We start from the raw sequence: 20,846 nt of genomic DNA on the forward strand, positions 1-20,846 counted from the left end.
GTTCAGTTCTCCAGAGGCTAAGGAGAAGGTTACATATGCAAGCATAACACAGGGAAATTGGGTTAGATTTAATGTATTTTTATATATTTAAATTATCTTTTAATTACATAGTGTTGATCTCATTCCTTTCATCAAGCTCCAAGCATTTAGGCACTGATACTGTTGATGCTCCACATCACAGCGACTGGTGAGTATCTATGTTCATCTCTCTGTGTGGTTTTGAGTGCCTCTGTATATGGATGGTCTCCATAAACAATGAAATATGTTTGTAATTCTGACAATAAAACCAGGGCTTCCCCAATACTAGGCAGTTTCTTAACACTTCTGTCTCCAAGCCAGTAATAAAGTTATTGGATGAGAAGTCAGGTTCTGTCACTATGCTGGCACAGTGAGTACATGATGCATCTTAAAATAAAGAAGACATATTTGAGCCTGATAACTCACTGAGCAGCGGGGGAGGGTTCTGTGGATGCTGGAGTTTAAACCCCGATCTCACTCGTGTGGCATGTGCTATACCTCGGTGCCTTTCCACAATCGGTTTCATACTATTTTAAAAGAAATTCCAATGGTACTAGGTAGGTCCAAATCTCAGTGCAATAGGAACAGGACCAAGAGGCCGGGCTAAAGTCTAGGAGCAAAGAGGAAGAAGGAGATGAGGTTCAAACACAGATGATGTCATTCCTAACTGAGTTATATTCTATCTAAAGTAGAAAAGAGTAAACCTAGAAGGCTGGAGGAAGTGAACTGGATACCAGAATAGATAATAAACTCACCATTTAGGAGCCCTTAAGGAGTACTCTATCCAGTGAATGTATGAACCCTTATTTTTCATAGGATGCACTGATTTACCTTCAGGAACTTGTTCCTGCCCAAAGCTATGGAAAGCTTTAATACCAGTTTGGGAGGAGGCTTCATTTTGGTGGGCTTCTCCGACTGGCCTCAACTAGAAATCATCTTCTTTATTTATATTTTGATTTTCTACTCCTTCACTCTCTTTGGCAATACCGCCATCATCGCTCTCTCCCGAAAGGACCCTCAATTACACACTCCCATGTACTTCTTCCTCTCCCACCTCTCCTTCCTGGACCTCTGCTTCACCACTAGCACCGTGCCCCAGCTCCTGATCAACCTTCGTGGACTTGACAGGACCATCAGCTATGGAGGATGTGTGGCCCAGCTGCTCATATCTCTCGCTCTGGGCTCCACAGAGAGTTTGCTCCTGGTTGTGATGGCCTTTGACCGCTATGCTGCTGTATGTCGTCCCCTGCACTACACGACCATCATGCACCCCCTTCTCTGCCAGGCATTGGCTGTTGTCTCCTGGGTGGGAGGCCTCATGAACTCTCTGATCCAGACAAGCCTCATGATGACCATGCCCCTCTGTGGCCGTCGACTGAACCACTTCTTCTGTGAGATGCCTGTGTTCCTCAAGTTGGCCTGTGAAGACACTGAAGGGACAGAGGCCAAGATGTTTGTGGCCAGAGTGGTGATTGTTGCAGTTCCAGCTGTGCTCATCCTGGGCTCCTATACACAGATTGCCAGGGCAGTGCTGAAGGTCAAGTCAACAGCTGGGCGCAGAAAGGCTATTGGGACCTGTGGGTCCCACCTCCTGGTAGTTTCTCTGTTTTATGGCTCAGCCACCTACACATACTTACAGCCCAAAGACAGCTATTCTGAGAGCAAGGGGAAGTTTGTTGCCCTTTTTTATACTATCATCACCCCCATGCTCAACCCTCTGATTTATACCCTGAGGAACAAGGATGTGAAGGGTGCTCTGTGGAGGGTGCTAGGGAGAGGAACAGCCACAGGGTAGGAAAGAACAGGTGAGCAGTAAAAAGCTTTACATTCTGTCAGTCCAGAGGATTTCAGTGGGAGAGGGGAGTTGGATGTCAATGCAAGTACAATTAGTATGTACATTCATGTGACTGTCAAAGCATATAAAATTAGAAAAACAAAAACAAAAACAATCCTGGGCTGGCAAAATGACTCAGCAGGTAAAGGCACTTGCTGCCCAGGATCTGAGTTTGATGCCTGAATTCTACATAGTTTAAGACCTCTAATCTCTCTCTCTCTCTCTCTCTCTCTCTCTCTCTCTCTCTCTCTCTCTCTCTCTCTCTCTCTCTCCTCTCTCTCTCCTCTCTCTATTTCTCTCTCTCCCCCTATCTCTCTGTACCTATCTCTCTCTCTCTCTCTCTCTCCCTATCTCTCTATCTCTATCTCTGTTTGTGTGTATGTGTGTATACACTAAAGAAAAAAATTAAAAATTAAAACAGTCCCCAGGAGGCATCAGCACTTTAATACCGTCCTTGTTGGAAGTTGGAGTGGGGATCTGCTCTCTGAGTTACTCTCTGTCATCACTGCACAGCAAGGATAATTGTGAATTCAGACACAACTTTCCATAGAAGAGACTGGGAGAGGTTGACTGTGAGCACCTGTGGAAATGTGCTGGGATCTTGGCAGGGAAGAGTGTACTGTGAACACTTGTGGAGACTGGATTGGTTCTTGGCAAGTCTGAATGTCATCGGATTTATAATTCTGAGTTGCAACACTCCAAGTCAGATGTGGTGTCATATAGTGGACACTGTGACCCAAGGGTTCACTCTGATTTTCTATCCATTTTGTATTCTCATTTTAATTTAATATCCATACATTCATATGCTGTGTTTTGATCAAATCCACCCACAGGTCTTCCTTCCAATTTCTCCCTTTCCCTCAACACCACTTTTGTCTCTCAAATTCATGCTTTTTAAAAAAATATATCATCCAGGGGGTCCATGTAGGGCCACCTGCATATGCATGGATGTGGAGCATCAGGTCTAAGTGGGGCCTCAATATCACCCCATTTTCCTGATGTATCATAACCCTATCTGACTTCAGTCATAACTTGGCGTCTTTTGTGAAGGCCTCTTATGCAGTGCCTAACATTCCTAGCTTGGAATAAACAAGCTTATGAAGAGCAGAGCTGCTTCATGTAGCATGTGAAATTCAGACAGGGGTTCATTTACCCTCTTGGAGAAAAAGGCAGAATCATTTATTACATGCACTGCAACAAAGTAAGGTGAGAAAGATCTCCTAGCAGAACTCTGAGTATCCATCATGCGAACTGGCAGCATTCCTCTCCTGTTAGATAGAGGTGAGGATATGGAAAATGATTATACAAACAGTAAACTAAGGAAAATTCAAAGAAATCTAAACTTATATATGTCCTGATGCAAAAAATTATTTAGAATAAAATCTTTATTTGTAAGAAAATTATTAATGAAAATTTAAAAGAAGCAAGGGAAGAGGCTATTATTTGTTGTGTGACCAGCTATGTGAAAGTTGATTTGGGGCTCCATTTCACTTCTCTTCATCTCTGTTTTATTTGACTATCAGTCTTCCATCACTGTTGTTTACTTCCGGTTAAATGGTGGTTTCGTGTTTACAAGTGCAGGGATCTTTGTTAATGGACTTTTGTAAGCATGATAAATTTGGTGTTAACTGAGCCATGTTTTATTATAATAATTTTCCACTGATTTTTCTTATGTTTGCAACTCATTTTGCCAACTATGTCATTAATCCTTTCTCAGTATTGCCAAAGTCGTTATATTTTTTTGTATTATTTGGTTGATGCAAAAATACAATTTTCACCTCAAAAGGAATTTTGTGGATTTTCCTGGGCAGATGTGAGGAAACATCTACTCACCTAAGATGGAGCAACCATAACAAACCAAAGAAGTTATTTCATCCAACTCTACCTTAGCAAACCAGGGAATTCATTTGGGGTCACTTACAGGAGTGTGAAAGGCTCAAAGGCAGCTGCATTACCAAAAAGCCCATCCCAGTATTGGTGATGGCACAGGAAACCACATTCCTGGACTGGACTTCCCTGACCAACTTGCAGGTGTCTCAGCCAGTCAGACAGAGTCTCTTCTCCATAGCAATTGTCTCTGCTTATGTAAACTTGGGGAGATTGGTGTAAATCTTGTCCGTTTCCCGAACTTCTTGAGACTTGTTGATTTTGTTTACTTTCTAAGCCTTAAGGAACCTCCTTCTACCATTGAAGAGGGAAAGTTTCAGTGCAGAGTAAAGACCTACAATAATAACTTCTTTTGGTACTTAGATTCTCTCTGCACCCTCTTCTCCAACAGGCCCTGAATCTTGAAGCAGGTGATATGGATGTTTGTAGTTTTTCTCCATCTACACCTTAGTATTGGCCTGCTATGCCAGAGCGACAGTCACTTTATCTCAGAAGCATGGGCAGTTGTGAATCTGCTTTGTACTTCTTGTTCTTAAAGAGAAGTCTCCCTCCATGAACAACTGAGGTTAATAGTAGTAATGATATATAAGTACACACACACACAAACAAACACCACTAATGTGTAGAAGGTAATTTGGGAGTTGCTTTATGTTCATTTAAGAAATTAACAATAGAAACACTGGGACCTCTGACCTCCTCCTTCTGGCTTATAGTACCATTTGAGGTCCCTGCAGAGGAATGGACCTCAAATTCAACTGAAAAGCAATTCACCCTTAACATTTGTGATAGAACTGCACCAGTCAACACAGCCTGCCTGGCATATTGGTAATGGAGCACATGGGGTCCTTTGCTGAGTGGTGCTTGTGTGGTGCCTCTAGCACTACAAAAGGCAAATGAAAGGGAGAGAGCTACCAGTCTAGTCCTAGCTTTATTTTCCTTGTCTGAGTGCTAAAGCCTGTGATGCCTTCAATCACAATAAAAGCATACCATGTTGACCTAGCATCCACCAACACCATCAACAATAATGTCATAGTGTAAGGGGCCTCAAGGACCTTCCCTGGCCAACAACTCAAGAGAAGTAGTCCTTTTATCTTATTGGAATTTTTACCCAACCTTAACTGTCTTTTCTCACTCATGTGTGGTGTTTTTGTCTAGCTCTCTAAGTGATGTCTGTATATTTTTTACAGAAGGTTTTGCAAATCAGTGAGATGCTCAAGAGTTTAACAATATGTAATGAAGCCTTTTTATATTGAGTGAGCAGGGTCTCTGAAAGCCTACTATCATCCATTTTAAATAAGTGCCAGTTGGTGTTGAGCATCTAGTGGACATTTAAAGGGAAATGTTAGTATAGTACAAATGGATTTTATCACTTCTGCTGATCATTTAATTATTGGGGACAGCAGCATGGACAGAAGACACCACCCCTCAACCATCCTCATCCTGGGGTACCTTGATGACACAAGGCCACTGTGCATTGCACTTCCCATGGTGGTCTTTGCAGGGCTAGCTTGTGATGCTCAGGCTGGCTCAGCTCTGTGGGCTGCATTCTGACCTGGTGTGTCCACTTCTAGAGCTGGACACTAAGATCTGACAGGCCACAGGCCAACACTGTGGTCCTTGGCTTTCATTGACTGCTAAAAGGACCCTAGACTGAGCAAACAATTTGTGACCTTTATTTCCTATGTCCCCCGTGCTCTGGGGATATCTGTCCCCCTTAAGACAGGCTTAGTATTTTCTCCTGTGAGCTATTGGTCGGCTTTACATTTTTCCAGAAGCTCCCTACCACAGCATCGGGCTGGCTGTCAACTTTTCACCTAGGCATTCCAGTTGACATACAGTGATAAAAAACAATATCTTTAATTTTTTAGCTTTGTTGAGGATAAAACCAGGGCATAAAATAAGAACTAGTAATTGAAGCAGATTTGTGTGAGAGCAAGACAAAACATCAGATTTTAACTGGACAAATAATCTACATTCATGAGAATGAACTTAAGATGGAAATTCCATTGATGGTAAAACTTGGTTGGGTTATGTGAGACATGGAATATGGTCTGATGAAAAGGCTAATTAGATTTGGGTCAAAGTAGGGAAAGTATGAGAAATACACTAACATGGTTTTGCACAAGCCATATTAAAATATGTGTTTTGAGGACCTGAATGGGTCACTTTGGATTAGGCAGTGTATGAGGGATAGAAACAGCTGAGGATAGCAAATAGATCCTGCAGAACCAGTCAATTAATTGTAATTGGCTCAGGGCCCCCCAGAGATCTCCAAGGCCACACTTGAATAAACAATCCTGTTTCCATTTCTAGTAAGGGTCCCAGTCATGTCCCAAGGGTGGATGTGGTACAGTCTGCCTTAAGGTCAGGTTCGATGATATACTGGCTCCTGTCCATCGCAAGCTGGTTATGGTGAGGGAGCCAGAGAACAGTACAGGATGTTTCTTCCTCCTCCCTTAGTTATGGGTCTCAGCAGGTGATCCTGCTGAAGGTCGTGGCCTCAGGTAAGTATAATTTCTCCAGGACCAGAGCTGTGATCCAGCCTGCCATATCACAGATACAGTTGGGACCAAAGAGAAAGATGTCTTTCTCAAACACTTCTAGATGACATTGATGTGGAATGGGTTTCATATTATCTAGAAGCCAGTGGGACTGAGGGAAGTAAACACAACCACCCCCTCCCCAGGACTGTGGTGAGTACAGACTTGGTGGGATTCTCTGGATTCATAGTCCTTCTATAAACTGAGTTTCTTTGATATCCTAGATCTAAGATGCAACCAAGTTATAGACAACAGAAACAGGAGACAGATCACAACCATGTTCAGAGCTATGAAAATAAATGAAGAACAGTTTATTAGAGTGGCTGAGGATGGAAGAGGATTCTCATTTGGAGGCAATGTTCCCTGTGGGGAGTCGGGAGTTTAAAATGTCAGTTTTTCATTCAGACTTTGAATTTTAGTTAAGCTGACTAGACTCCTTTTATTTTCTGGTCTTATACTATATGGTGTTATTGTGCTATTATTAAATATTTCATCAGGGAGTTAAATGCTATGGGATAGAGTGAATGAGATGTGATCTCTATAGATGGTGTGGGCAAGAGGGAAAGATTGAGTCTGTAGAAGCACAGACTGCTGCAGAATGAATACAGGATGATTTAGTGCCTACTCGGCTTCGGTTCAGAGTTCAGTTCTCTAGAGGCTGAGGAGAGAGTTATATATTCAGGTGTAGCAGGAGAAAGAGAATTGAGTCAAATTGAAGGATGGATTCTTTAGAAATGAGGGTGATTAGTATGAAATCTGCCAGACCCCTCCTTTCTTCAGACACAGGATTCTGGGTCTTTGTTCCTTTAAAGGTAGCTCCACTGCAGGCAGACAATCATTAAGTCAGTGTATTGATATGAAGAATATTCTTATCATTTCTAATATCAAGTACTTTACTACTGAAAGTGTAGGTTGATGGTAGAAACCCTGCGTGAGGAGTCTTGGGTTGATTCCCAGCACTGCAAACTAGTTAATTATTTATGGAGGCCATGAACAGATGCACACCCATCCACACTCATATCCAACCACACACACTAGGAGTTAAACACAGGCTCTTGGCGATCTCAGTCAAGACCACCAGCAGTGTCAAACATGCAGATGTCAGGTTTCTTTGTGGTTCTTAAGGAGACTGTGAGTAGGGTTTGCATTTTAAAAGATAATTTAACAGTAGAGAAATGCGCACTTTGAGACTGCTACTCTTAGAATTTCTGTGTGGGTTTTTTTTTTTTGTTTTGTTTTTGCCTGTTTGATCTTTGTTACATTTCAAGCATTGGTCTTCATTCTGCCCTGTGAAGAACAAAGAAAGGCCATCACCTTTTCTATATGAGAAATATTTAAACTTGCATATAAGCCACCACACCTATTTTTTAAGCATCCTGTTTTTGTTTTTGTTTTTTATCTAAAATGCACAATGAAGGCATCCAGTTCTCACCCAAGATGCCTTCAGATGGCTAGTTGGTGTTTTAGAAGCATTGGATAGTATACTTTTAAAAAAAAATATGAAAATACAGAAGGATCCTCTGTAAATATTAAATGGATGCGTAGGAGCCACCAGGGACCAGTTATATCAGCCTGACCTAATTTTCTTCCTTTGCTGGAATAAGATATGGGAAATTCTTAAGGAAATGGTCATTTTGAAGCTTCCACCTCCACTGGAGAACCATAGCATTCGGTAAAATTTACATATAGTTTATATAAGTCTACATATAGTTTACTTATAGTCCTCCCTTCAGTGCGGGGAGGACTCCCATTGTTTGGAAGGAGCCTTGTGATTATTGTGTATGATCCCGTCATGAGAACTTTCTCATCCTTCTCAGCTAAGTGCACTAGTGCCATTTACATGAAGCCCAATTCTGCCCTTTGGCTGACTCATTTTATCTAGAGTGAATCCTGCTGGTGGGCTCACACTCCTGGCTTCACTGTATGGAATTTACCAGGAACCCAATGCCGAGTACACATGAGGAGTAATGTGCCACTATTCTAGAAAGGTGAAAGACTCAAAGGGAATTGGCTAAGCTGAGGTCTTCTTTTTGTGATCAGTAGAAGTGGATGTGAGCAAATCCAAGCCAGGAGCCCAGGGAAGGGTGGGAGAACACTCTATGAAGCATTAATGATGCATCATAAATGCAATTACTAGTTCTAAGCAGTAGAAATGTGTCAAATGCAGGCAAGGTGAGATCACCTGTGGTGAACACATGGTTTCCTTCACATCAGTTTTATGGAGGCTTTAAGATACTTCAGCTGATCTTGGATATTTAGTTCTGAAGACCATCCAATCTCAGCAGGGCCCTTGGGACTAGGAAGTAGAAGGAATTCTCAAAAGAAAAACATTCTGATGGCCGTTCACACCAAATGGTCGTCACAGGGATACACAACATACAAAACAGACATACAAGTAACGTACAGCCCAAGCAGGTTATATTTAGAAATATATATGCATGGAAATATACATATACGTATGCAACAACAATTAATGAAAAAGAGATGAAAGAGCTCGAGTTTATGGGAGGGTCTGGAGGGAGAAAAGGGAAGGGGGAAATGATTGAAACCTCAAAAATAGAAGTAATAAAAACATAAAGGCTCACACGGGGGCAGGCAAGCATCGAGGTTTTGATTAGACAGGAGGAAGGAAACGAGCATAACATAGTAGTGATGGGAACGCCCCCTAGAGGATATATGGTGTAGTACCTCCCTTCTCGACCACCATCCTCTTGTTCTCATCCATAAGAAAGAAGGCACACGCTTTTAATCCCAGCACTCAGGAGGCAGAGCCAGGCGGACCTTTGTGAGTTCGAGGCCAGGCTGGTCTACAGAGAGAGATCCAGGAAAGGCACAAAGCTACAGAGAGAAACCCTGTCTCGAAAAACCAGAAAAAAAAAAAAAAGAAAAGAAGGCACCTCCACATCTCTTTCTAAATATGGTTGAACCTGCTTTTCTCTGAACCTCTGAAAGCTGTTGCTGCCTTCAGACTTGGGGTCTCTTTTGCTGGTTTCACATGGCAGTCCTTCTTCTGCGTCCTAGGATTATAATTGCAGATATGCTGGAAACAGCAATGCTCTCGGGAAGCCCGAGAATGGTGGTGCAGGTAAATAATCACATCAGAAATTAAGCTGGACATCACAGTCTGTATGTGAAGGTACAGTGCCTGGGAGGCTCTTACAGCAAGGGGTTAGCTCGGATGAGAGGCGTCGAAGCCTATCTCTTACAGAAGTGTTTATCAGCACAGCTGATATTCAAACCTACATCACTCTTGTGTGTGTCATGGTGGTGATACAGTCTGCTACACAGCACAGGTTAAACATGGACATTCTTCACCCACACAAATGAGATGTCAACCACATCAGTCTCAGAAGTCTGCAACATCACCATATTCCACCGAGGGGAAAGAAATCACCCCTGATGAAGAACTGCTGTCTCAAACGAGGTGACATGTAAAGGTGATTGAACAGTGTTGGAGTATAGCTAGCTACTGACAACCAGTTTTCTGGTTAGGTAAACTCTGTAGCTGTTGCTCTTTCTGAAACAAGCACATGAGAGTAAAATTAATTCTTGACAGGATTATGATTGGGCAATTAACAGTGGTTTGCATCCATTTGCTCCCTCCTGCCCCCCCCCCCATTCCTGTTCCTTTAGTACAATTTCTCCAAAGAGTACAATCTTATACCTATTTCTTTTTAAATACTGTTAGGCCTCTAGACACTTTTTTCAGTCCCACATATCTTGTGCTTGTATCCTGTGACCTGTAACCTCACATTGTCACCTGAACTACACTCCCAGCAGCCGTATTTTATTCTCTGAATGATTATTTTATTATGTTATTTTTCTTTGATGTTGTGTGTACTGGTGAGGTTATACATTTTTTTCTCCAGTTCTGGTTTATTTCTCTTACAGTGCCGCTCAGTTGCCTCCATGATGGTCCAAGTGGCGGTATCTGATATCATTGTTGAGCAGTTTTGTGAAGGGTGTTTAACAGTTGCAATCTTATCCTTTGCTCATGGAAACACATTTCTTCCAGCACTACTTATGTGAGAGACTGTCCTTTATTCTTTGTGTCCTCCTGGTGTCCTTAGGAAACAGTGGTTGACTATGTACTGAGATTTGTTCCTGGCCTCTCTCTCCCACCCCAGGGGCCTAAGTGCTCTTTATAGCTCTTAAAAACTGTTACTGTTGCTTTGTAACGTACTTGGAAGTGTGACATATCCTGCTTTGTTTTTCTTTCTTAGAGCTAATGTTGCTATTCAGGGTTGTCATCCACATTCTTGTGAACTAGTTGGAAGTTTTGCAGTTTTGGTATCTTCCATTATACAATTGTTCAGCTGTTATTATTATTTAGTGTTCTTTGTATATATGAAATAAACAAACTTTTTCATGTTTATTTTTGCTTTAAATAAGCAAGATGGATGCTGGGGAAATTTAAACCCCAGTAGAGAGCTGTTAGACCCTTTCCTGGATCCTGGCTTCCTTGAGTGGAGGACAATCGGCCCAGCTGCCACTCAATGGCAGCGGGTCAGACTTCCCTCATGGCAGCTCAGCTGTTCTGAACATACTACAGATGCTTTGAGGAAGGCATGCTACCACTCCTGCTGCTTATTCCAGCTCCAATTCTTTAAAGACTCTTAAGCTAGATTTTAGATTTTTGTCATCACAAGCCTTGGAAAAAATCTAGCAATCACTTTCACTCAAGGCAGAAGGGAAGAACTTCCCTTCCTTATCCCCAAGAAGGGCAGCTGCAGCCTGCTGCCACCTCCTGCTCCCACTGCAGCCTGCTGCTGCCTCCCACTGCTGCTCACTGATGCTGGAAGCTAAGGATTCCATAGGCATGAAGTGCTGGCGCCTCTGGTACTGAAGCCCAGAGCACTAAGCTTCCAGTCACAGGATCTAAAGCCATAAGGCTGGGTTCTCCCCCCCACCCTCCCTTTTTTTTTATTAAAAATAGATTTTTTTCTCACATAATAGATTCTGTTTCTGATTTCCCCTCCTTCTACTCCTCCCAGTTCCTCCCCACCTCCCCTCCCATCTGATCCACTGTGCCCTTTCTGTGTCTCATTAGAAAAAAAATATAAGATAAAACAAAAACTATCACATCAGAATAGGACAAAACAGAAAATAGAAGGAAAAGAACGCAAGAAAAGATGCAAGAAACAGACACAGACACAGAAACCCGCCTGTTTGCACACTTAGGAATCACATAAAAATAGTAAACTGGAAGTCATAATATGTGTGCAAAAGACCTGTAGGGTAAAAAGATATAACTATAAAATAAAATTGAAATTAAAATAAAAAAATTTCCTGATATGACATTAGGAGTCAAAGAACCTCCAACGACGCCATTAAATTAGTTTCCTATTGGCCATCTACTGTTGTGTATGCAACCTACCCTTAAGAGTAGCTTGTTTCCCCAGTGAGATTCCCTTGGAGAAAACTACATTTGTATTTACAAGTGATAATTAATTGGAGGTAGGTTCTAGGTGGCCCCCATTCCTAACCCAGAAGCCATAATATTGGCTTCTAAAGCCTTGAGTCCCTAGTTTTTAGGGTTTAGAGATATATGCTTCTGGGTAAGCCCATTTAGCCCCTGGCTTCTCCTGAGTATTGCCAGCCCTGGGTAGAGCATCTAGCTGACAGCAGAAAGTATTTTGAACTAAATTTAATACCTCTGCTTCAAAATTATCCAAGCTTTTTATTCATTAAAACGATCATTGCTGGTGTAAGGCTCTGAATTTTATCATATTGAAATATCTTGGATCATTGTTCATTTGACTATCAGAATTATAGCACTAAGCTTTGCTCATTGAAAATATATTAATTGGGGACTGGAAAGATGGATCAGTGGTTAAGAGCACTTGTTAAGAGCATTTGCTGCTTTTCCAGAGAACCTGGTTTCAATTCCCAACACCCTCAGGCATCTGTAATTCTGGTTCTAGGGGATTCAGTGCCCTCTTCTGGACTCTATGGGCACCAGGCATACATAGCATATATACAGAAATACATGCAGACAAAACACCCATACACACAAAATTTAAAGATGAAAAATACTATTCATTTCTATATGCCACAATATAAAATCATTGTTAGAAGTGTACAATAGGAGTGAATAAAAAAAAATGCTGTGCCACTAAGTGAGGAACAGTGCAGATATGCTGAGACGTTCGTGTACATCAGACATGGTGCCAGGATTAAAAATGCATTCATCCATTTATTCATTCAATCAGTCAATAATATTGTTTGTTATTTTCCAGCTACTGCAGTAAGAGTTGGACGTACAATGCTGAGTGAATTATGCAGCCTCATTTGCACAAGTTAATTGCTAATTATGAAGGCAGAACAGTGTTAACAGAACAAACAACTTTTTGTAATACACATGACATTATTTCATGTAACCACAGCCCAAATCGCTTGGAGCCAGCTATTTCCTTTGTTTTATGGGTAACTAAGTGGAGACTCATAGAAGAAAATATTTCAGAGCAGGAGGCACAGCTGCCCCATGATAGAGCTGATCTGTGGGGCCATGATATGGACCTAAGGGCGTTAAGTTCAGTATTGACTCACTGATGACAATATTCCAGTTTGGTAAACTTGGACAAAAAAAAGAACTAGTTAAGTATGCAAAAATGTCTCCCTCTGATCATAGGCTAGATTTTGGAATGACATTTCTGGTTTCCTCTCTCTTTGGCATGCTTCCATATAATCTTATTTATATTTTTATAAGAAGTGTCCATCTTTTGAGGAGAGTGATACTTTATGCCTATCATGCCTCTACCATTTGTTGGTGTGTTAGCAGTTCATCTGCAGGTAGATCTCATGAGCTCTAAACAGGTGAAGGCACATGATGCACTGAAGAAAGTTTATTCAACAGCCATGGTGTATCTGGAATGAAAGTGACATTATTTTGACACCCTCAGTACCAGAAAGGCATGTGATGATGTTTATTCATTATTTATTATTTCTGTGATATGCACTAATACTTATTTTTATATTTGGCCCATTCCCTACCACAGAGGAGCTTCTAGAAGGACAAAGACCTGTGGCATGAGTGTCATCAAGTGAGCAGAAGGAACTAGAAGGAAATAGTTTCAAAGAGGGCTTGGGTAGAGAGGAGAAAACAGTTTTTTTCTGTGGAGTTGAATTGTGAACATTTTTAGCTAAAGAAGCAGGGTCAAGTCCCAAGGAACACATTTCTTGCTATTTTTCTCTCCAAAGAAGTGAAACTACTTCTTAGTCTTCTGTGACAGATGGCGGCTACTGTGAGTGGGGCTTCTAGGATGGGTTCACTGACAATATCCATGGTGTAGAAGGAGGCAGATGAGAACCCAGGGATCAAAACTGTGATTGCCTCCTGGCTGGGCCTGGATTCAAATCCAAATCTGAAATGAGCTAATGAATAGACCTTAGATTTTCAAAGCACTTTTTAACTTTTCTTTTTTTTTTTTTTTTTTTTTTTTTTTTTTTTTTTTTTTTTTTTTTTTTTTTTGGTTTTTCGAGACAGGGTTTCTCTGTGTAGCTTTGCGCCTTTCCTGGAGCTCACTTGGTAGCCCAGGCTGGCCTCGAACTCACAGAGATCCGCCTGGCTCTGCCTCCCGAGTGCTGGGATTAAAGGCGTGCGCCACCACCGCCCGGCTTACTTTTTAACTTTTGAATAAGAAAGATTGGATCCACAAGTCTGAAGGACCAGGCTGAAGTCTTAGAGCAAATAGCTGAGCTACAGTTCAAACAAAGATGATATCATCCCTAATTCAGTTTATAGAAGAGAAAAGTAAGAATAAAAGACTAGATAAAATAGAATTGAATAATAAAACAGATTAATTTGTGATTACTTGAAGAATGCTATGAACAATGTCTTAATATGTTTTCTTCAACAGATGCCCTGAACTGTCTTCTGCTGCTGGGCAGGTCAAAGGCTATGGGAAGTTTCAATGCCAGTTTGGGCAAAGGCTTCATTTTGGTGGGCTTTTCAGACTGGCCTCAATTAGAACTCATTCTTTTCATCTACATTTTGATTTTTTACTCCTTAACCATCTTTGGCAACACCACCATCATTGCTCTTTCCCAACTGGACCTCCGATTGCACACACCTATGTACTTTTTTCTCTCCCATCTCTCCTTCTTGGACCTCTGCTATACCACAAGCACTGTGCCCCAGCTCCTGATCAATATCGAGGGGCATGACCACACGATCACATATGGAAGGTGTGTGGCCCAGCTCTTCAGTGTCCTTGCCCTGGGCTCCACAGAGAGTATGCTTCTAGTGGTCATGGCCTTTGACCGCTATGCTGCTGTGTGCCGCCCACTCCTCTACACCACCATCATGCACCCTCTCCTGTGCCAAGCATTGGCTATCTCTTCCTGGGTAGCAGGCCTCGTGAACTCCCTGATCCAGACAGGCCTCATGATGGCCATGCCTCTCTGTGGCCATCGACTGAATCATTTCTTCTGTGAGATGCCTGTGTTCCTCAAGTTGGCTTGCAAGGATACAGCTGGAACAGAGGCCAAGATGTTTGTGGCCAGAGCCATAATCTTGGTTTTCCCCGCGACACTGATTCTAGGATCCTATGCACACATTGCCAGGGCTGTGTTGAAGGTCAAGTCAGTATCTGGCCGCAGAAAAGCTTTTGGGACTTGTGGATCACACCTCCTAGTGGTTTCTATGTTTTACGGCTCAACCATCTACACATACTTGCAACCAAATGACAGTTATTCTGAGAATGAGGGGAAGTTTGTTGCCCTTTTTTATACCATAGTCACCCCCATGCTCAACCCTCTGATTTACACCCTGAGGAACAAGGATGTGAAGGGGGCTCTGTGGAAGGTACTAGGGAGAGGCACAGAATCAAGGTAGTAAAAAACAACTTTTTTTCTGTGATGTCTCTAGGATAATTGAGCCAATTGGTCTCTAGAAAACAATCCTTATGGGCTTGTGGAGAAAAAAGTTTCACTGGAAAAGAGGGGGAGAGGAAAGAAGATAACATGAGGTAAAAATGATCAAAACTCAGAATATACATTTATGAAGTTGCCAGAAATACTAAATACATCTTCAGTAGGCACCTGGACTTGGTGCCTTCCTTGTGGGAATTTGGAAGCGAGGATCTCCTGTGGTGCTTTTTAGGTCACTCTCTGGTCATTGCTCAGCAGTGGGTGAGTGATTGTATCACAGCTTTCCAAAACGACAAAAACACGAGGTTGAGAAGAGTGCTGTGGGAGAGGAATTGAGAGTGAGAGAATTAGCTCTGATTGACTCTTTGCAAAGTCAGATCTTAACAAGCTGTCCTATAGTTGGCAGTATGATCCAAGGCAGAGGACATGAGTTTACTGTTTTTTGTTTGTATGTTTCTCATTTTTGGTGGTCCTGTCAAATTTTTGATGTATCAGAGTCCATTTCAAAGGTTTCTTACAGTGTTTACTATTCTACGGTACTTGGAGAAAATAATCAGATCATAAACAGCTGTTTTATAGAGCATGTGGCTTTCAGATGGGCTCATTTACTCAAGTGGAGAAACCTCAAAACCTTCTTCTAGTGACACATTTCCTTCAATAAGGCCATACCTCCTAATCCTTCCCAAACAGTTCCATCAACTGGAAACCATATATTCAAATATATGAACCTGTGGAGGCCATTCTCATTCAAACTGACACAGCTTCCCAATGATGGCCTTGGTATGTGTGCTGAAAAGTCTAGCATTTGGCTATCACATATACTTAAGCTTACACCTTGCTAGAGCTCTGAGTGGTCAAAGCATCTACCTTACCTTAGTTTTGGTTTCTTTTTCTGTAAAATAAGCATGATATCAATCACTTTATCAATAATTATTTGTAGTGTGTATGCAATAAATGTTAATTCCCATTTCCCATTCTTGTTGAAGGGAAAATAAAATAGCCTAGAATGTCTTTTCTCAACACACACACACACACACACACACACACACACACACACACACACACAGACACTGACAAGTGGAGAGGGTAAGTGTGATCAGATTGTATTATATAAATGTTTAGAATTGTTAATAATTAAATTGAATGATAAAGATATTTGATATTTAAATAATATTAAATTTAATAATAAAATAATAATCAACTAGAAATTTATCTCATAAACTAATTATTTATATATTATATAATATAGCATGTATTACATAAGATGTAATAATAGTTTATAACAATAAACCAATAGACCTAGAGTTGGTAATTGAATGTCTTTTATTCTGACAAATCCCAACTGAACTTCATCAAATTTCAAGGAACAAAGCAGCTATTCAAATCCTTTCAGAGAACAGAAAATGAAAATTACCATCAAGAAAATCAACCTACTTTCTTGTGCCTTTGTAACCTCAATGCAAAACAAATCAAAGATGCCACTGACCAGAATGTAGATCAATCTATTTTTCAATACAGAAGACTACTGACCAGAATGTAGGTCAATTTATTTTCAATATAGAAGCAACAAGATGTTAGTAAATTGAATTCAGATGAATATAAGTCAACTTTAAAAACATAGTTAAAATGAATTTATCACACCAACCATGTGACAAGTCAACACTAGAGCTTGCACATATATCTTATGACACCAATAGACATAGTGATAAATATCATAGCATTCCTAGGGTGAGGAAGAAAAGTCATTTGTAAACAGTCAGCACCAATTTGTGACAAAAAGTCACAGCAAGCTTAGAAGAGATGATGCTCTAGATGAGCCAAAACTGAGTCTAACATCTTCCACCATTGTGCCGGTGAAAGGCTGGCCTCTTTCATACAATAAACAAGGTAGAGAACCTTCTTCTCTTCAACATTGTATTGAAAAACGCAACTGGTAAAAAGAGAAAGTGATCTGAAAATTAGAAAACATCAAATTTTCAGAAAACTTATTCTTTTTATCAGTTGGAGGACAGAGGAATCTGTGGCTGACACGTAAAATTAAATTTTATAAAATTTTAAAAAAAGAAAAAAGAAAACATCAGGTAAAACTACTTTCTATCAGGTTGCTTAATCTCTACACATATTATACAAGGAATTTGTAATGTTTTGAAACGAATGGAATTTTAGAAAGCTTTTTTTCTTTTTAAAGTTTGTAAAAAAAACATAAAAATCAATTGCATGGGTACTTTGGAAAATGGTGCTGCTTCTACAATGAAAAACAGGATAGAGATTCCTCAAAAAAATTAAAAACAGAAGTGCTGTATGATCTGTTCACTTAATTGGGTATATATCCAAGAGAATTGAAAACAGGGCTTTAAGGAGATACCTGTGTATTCACATTCATAGCAAAATTGTTCACAGTAGCCATAAGGTGAAGGCAAAGGTGATATGGAGTCTGTCATAGATCACCAGATGAATGGGTAAACAAAATGTGGGAAGTGTGTGTGTGTCTGTGTGTGAGTTTGTGTGTGTGGGGGGGTGTGGTGTGTGGTCTTTGTGTGTGAGTGTGTGTGTATGTGTGTCTGTTTGTGTGTATCTTAGTCTTCAAAAGGAAAGTGGAAGCTGATCCATGCTATATCATGAATGAACCTGGAATATATTAGCTATGTGAAATGCAGATGCCATAAGGAAACAAATACAGCATAATTCCACTGATGTAAGCTACGTAGAGCTGAGAATAGAAACAGAATACACAGGAAGTTTCCAAAGAGATGAAAAGTAGGATGAGAAAGGTCTGAAAGTTTCTAATAAATATCCTTAATATGATTGATATGTACTCTTAAAATGACTAATTTTATTGATTATTTCACTACCATTTGAAATTAAAAATTTAAATAAAAATATTCTGAAATACTAACACATAACCAGATAGAAAATGCTGTGGGAAAAAGGTTAGCTTAAATTCATCAAGGAAAAATTATGGTTCAGAAAGAACATGAAAAAAGTATCTGAATTATTTTAGAATTCTATCACATTCATGGGTTAGAATACTGGATAGTGAAAGAAAAGCCATCTTTAACAAACAGTTTTAATTATTCCCCAATGAAATTCTAATAACCTAAAGGTTTCCTTTTTGTGTGTGTGTGTGGGGGGGAAGGGGACTCATAGGTCTCATATATTCTCATATAGAAATCAGGAATCAAAAAGAAAAAAGAAAACTTTGAAAAATAAAAATGTTTGGAGAATCAAGTCACACATCAAGATGCTGCAGATCTGTGGCAACTAACACAATGGCTGTTGACACGGGAGTAGAAGATGGAACAACAGGACAAAAGAGAGCACCAGACACAGAAATAAACACATACAAAAATTTGGTACATGATAGAGGTCAAATCATTTGGGAAGCCTGGGCATCCAATAAACACCGCATAACAATGGCATCATCTACCAAGTTGACTCATGGTCTTGTTGTAAAAAGCAAGAGACTAAAATTTTCAGAACATAGAAATTTTTATGATCTTGAAGGTATATTTTAGAGAAAACTTAGAACAGTAAGGAAAGGATAGGCATTAAATGCCCATGTGCACATACATGTATGCACTCCTCCCCCACTGCCCCATGCTGTACAACACACTTCGTAAAGGGAACATCAAGCTGAAGATTGGGAGGCATTTGCAGTGTACATGACCCACAGAAGGTTGGGATACAGAACATGAAACCCATCAAACCCATCTTTCAGGAAAGCACAAATGCCCACATAAAACAGAGAAGTGCATGAATAGGTAATCCCAGAATAAATTGAATGAGCAACAAGCAGTGCTTTTCCTTTCAGTCGACAGTGACTAAGGCAGAGACTCACAACTGGCCAAGGTGTAGAGGACAATAGACTGAAGAATTTTCAGCCCTAAATGAAGCTGGACCCCGCCTCCCAAGGCTTAGGGATGGTTGTGAGAAAGGGGCCAAAAAGAGTGTAAGGACCAGAGGTGATGGATGACTACAAGGAGGCAGTGTCTCCTGGACACAGCAGTTGTGACAGTGTGCATAACATTTGTGCAAGCCTGAGCCAGATCAAATACCAGCATGGAGAGGGAAGCTGAGCACCTAGCAGTGAGTTATTGGCAATTGTTATATGGGTTAAAAACAGAGGAAGACACAGAAGTAGTAGGGAAGGGAGTGAGTCTGGGAAGAGGTGGGGGCAGTGAATGTGATTAAAGCACATTGTACAAAACCGTTAAAGAACTAATGTTTTTAAAATGCAAAAATGATCAACCTTGTTTACAATCAATGAAACACAAATTAAAATAATGAGGTAAATTTCCATAATCCTTTTAGTAACAAACATTAAATGTCGAGGTCAATAGCGTCATTCTTTTTTTTTTTTTTTTTTTTTTTTTGGTTTTTTGAGGCAGGGTTTCTCTGTGTAGTCCTGGCTGTCCTGGTGCTCGCTCTGTAGACCAAGCTGGGCTTGAACTCTGAGAGATCCACCTGCCTTGGCCACGCAAGTGCTAGGATTAAAGGTGTGCACCGCCACTGCCCGGCTATAACTTCATTCTTATTGCTTTTAAGAATAAGAACAAAACAAGCTCCATCAATACGACAGTTCTTTCAGTATTGAAGATCTCCACTTCCTTTGTCCCAGGATTTGACTCTATGAAAAACCAGAGAAACTCTTTCATATAAGCACCAGAGCTATATACAGACATGTTTCCAGTCATGTTGTCTCAAAAGGAACAGTATAAGAAACGATTCAGTGACTTCTTTCTCAAAACATAATGGGTAAACTCTAGAATTTTCATGCCATGAAATTCTATACAGCAATTAACAAGAGAACCATCTCAGGGGACAGCCACTTTTGCATACTGCTCATTTTCCCCATTTTATCTGCATTGGTATGTATTTTTAGGAGTGAGTGGGAAAGATTTTCATGCTCAGAACAGAAGGTATCTCATTTTAATCATGGCTTGCCCTACTTACTAATTTCTTGGTCACAGACAACTTAGAACGTGAGCCTGTGTTTAAGAATCTAAAAGTGTTAGTTTCTCTCTCTCTCTCTCTCTCTCTCTCTCTCTCTCTCTCTCTCTCTCTCTCTCTCTCCTCTCTCTCTCTCCTCTCTCTCTCTCTCCTCTCTCTCTCTCCCTCTCCTCTCTCTCTGAGACAAAGTCTTCTATATAGGACCTCAGACTCACAGAAATCTTCCTGCCTCTGCCTCCCAAATATTGAATCCTATTCTGGTAGGACTTTCTATTGTGAAGCTTTCTCATCTTGAGCAAGGAAAAGGTTAGGGGATGATACAGGAAAATAAGTTTGATTTAATATAATATCTTGGTTATGAGTCTAGCCTTTAATGGCTGAGCCATCTCTCCAGCCCAAATCTATGAGTGTTATTTATTTAAATTTTTCATACAATGTATTTTAATCATATTATTTCCCCTCCTCCAGGTCCCCCCAGATCCTCTCCATGGAGGATCTATCTAACACACGTTCTTTGTCACTCTAAGAAAAACAAAACCCCAAAATCAAGTTAACCAACCAACCAAAACAATGACAAAAGTACTAAAATAAAGCAAAACAGAAAGTGTATGTTCCCCCCTAAATATCCCATTGAGCCTGTTTTATACTGGCCAGCTACTCCTGGGCATGGGCCTGGAGTGTGGTTGACATACCCAGTGACACCCCATTGGAGGAACTGATTTCCCCTTTCTCAGGGGGCATCGATA

At 40.6% G+C, this 20,846-nt stretch overlaps 3 protein-coding genes across 5 annotated transcripts in view; all 3 read left to right on the forward strand.

The window, feature by feature from the left end:
• The first annotated feature begins 133 nt into the window (after nucleotides 1-133).
• LOC102915495 (olfactory receptor 2Y1B-like) lies at nucleotides 134-13,749 on the forward strand. The gene is made up of 2 exons (XM_042283911.2): nucleotides 134-187; nucleotides 835-13,749. Exon 2 carries the CDS (start codon nucleotides 878-880, stop codon nucleotides 1,811-1,813), a length of 936 nt encoding a protein of 311 aa, XP_042139845.1. The 5' UTR covers nucleotides 134-187; nucleotides 835-877; the 3' UTR covers nucleotides 1,814-13,749.
• Nucleotides 134-20,590, forward strand: LOC102915190 (olfactory receptor 2Y1B-like). Of its 2 annotated transcripts, XR_013053253.1 has the most exons (3): nucleotides 134-187; nucleotides 14,139-15,248; nucleotides 20,569-20,590. XR_013053253.1 is itself a non-coding variant. In XM_042283912.2 (2 exons), exons 1-2 carry the CDS (start codon nucleotides 166-168, stop codon nucleotides 15,113-15,115), a joined length of 999 nt encoding a protein of 332 aa, XP_042139846.2. In that variant the 5' UTR covers nucleotides 134-165; the 3' UTR covers nucleotides 15,116-16,164. The 2 variants fall into 2 exon arrangements, 1 of the variants encoding a protein (XP_042139846.2); XM_042283912.2 differs by lacking the exon at nucleotides 20,569-20,590 and having other exon boundaries at nucleotides 14,139-16,164.
• The window catches only part of LOC102914872 (olfactory receptor 2Y1B-like), a 33,631-nt gene continuing 12,920 nt past the window's right edge, over nucleotides 136-20,846 (forward strand). For both annotated transcript variants that reach the window (XM_076578243.1, XM_076578244.1), the window contains exon 1: nucleotides 136-187. The gene's annotated coding sequence lies outside the window, so the exon portion shown is untranslated. The remainder of the gene's footprint in view (nucleotides 188-20,846) is intronic.

Source organism: Peromyscus maniculatus, chromosome 8 (genome assembly GCF_049852395.1).
Source record: "Peromyscus maniculatus bairdii isolate BWxNUB_F1_BW_parent chromosome 8, HU_Pman_BW_mat_3.1, whole genome shotgun sequence".
Classification (NCBI taxonomy): Eukaryota; Metazoa; Chordata; class Mammalia; order Rodentia; family Cricetidae; genus Peromyscus; species Peromyscus maniculatus.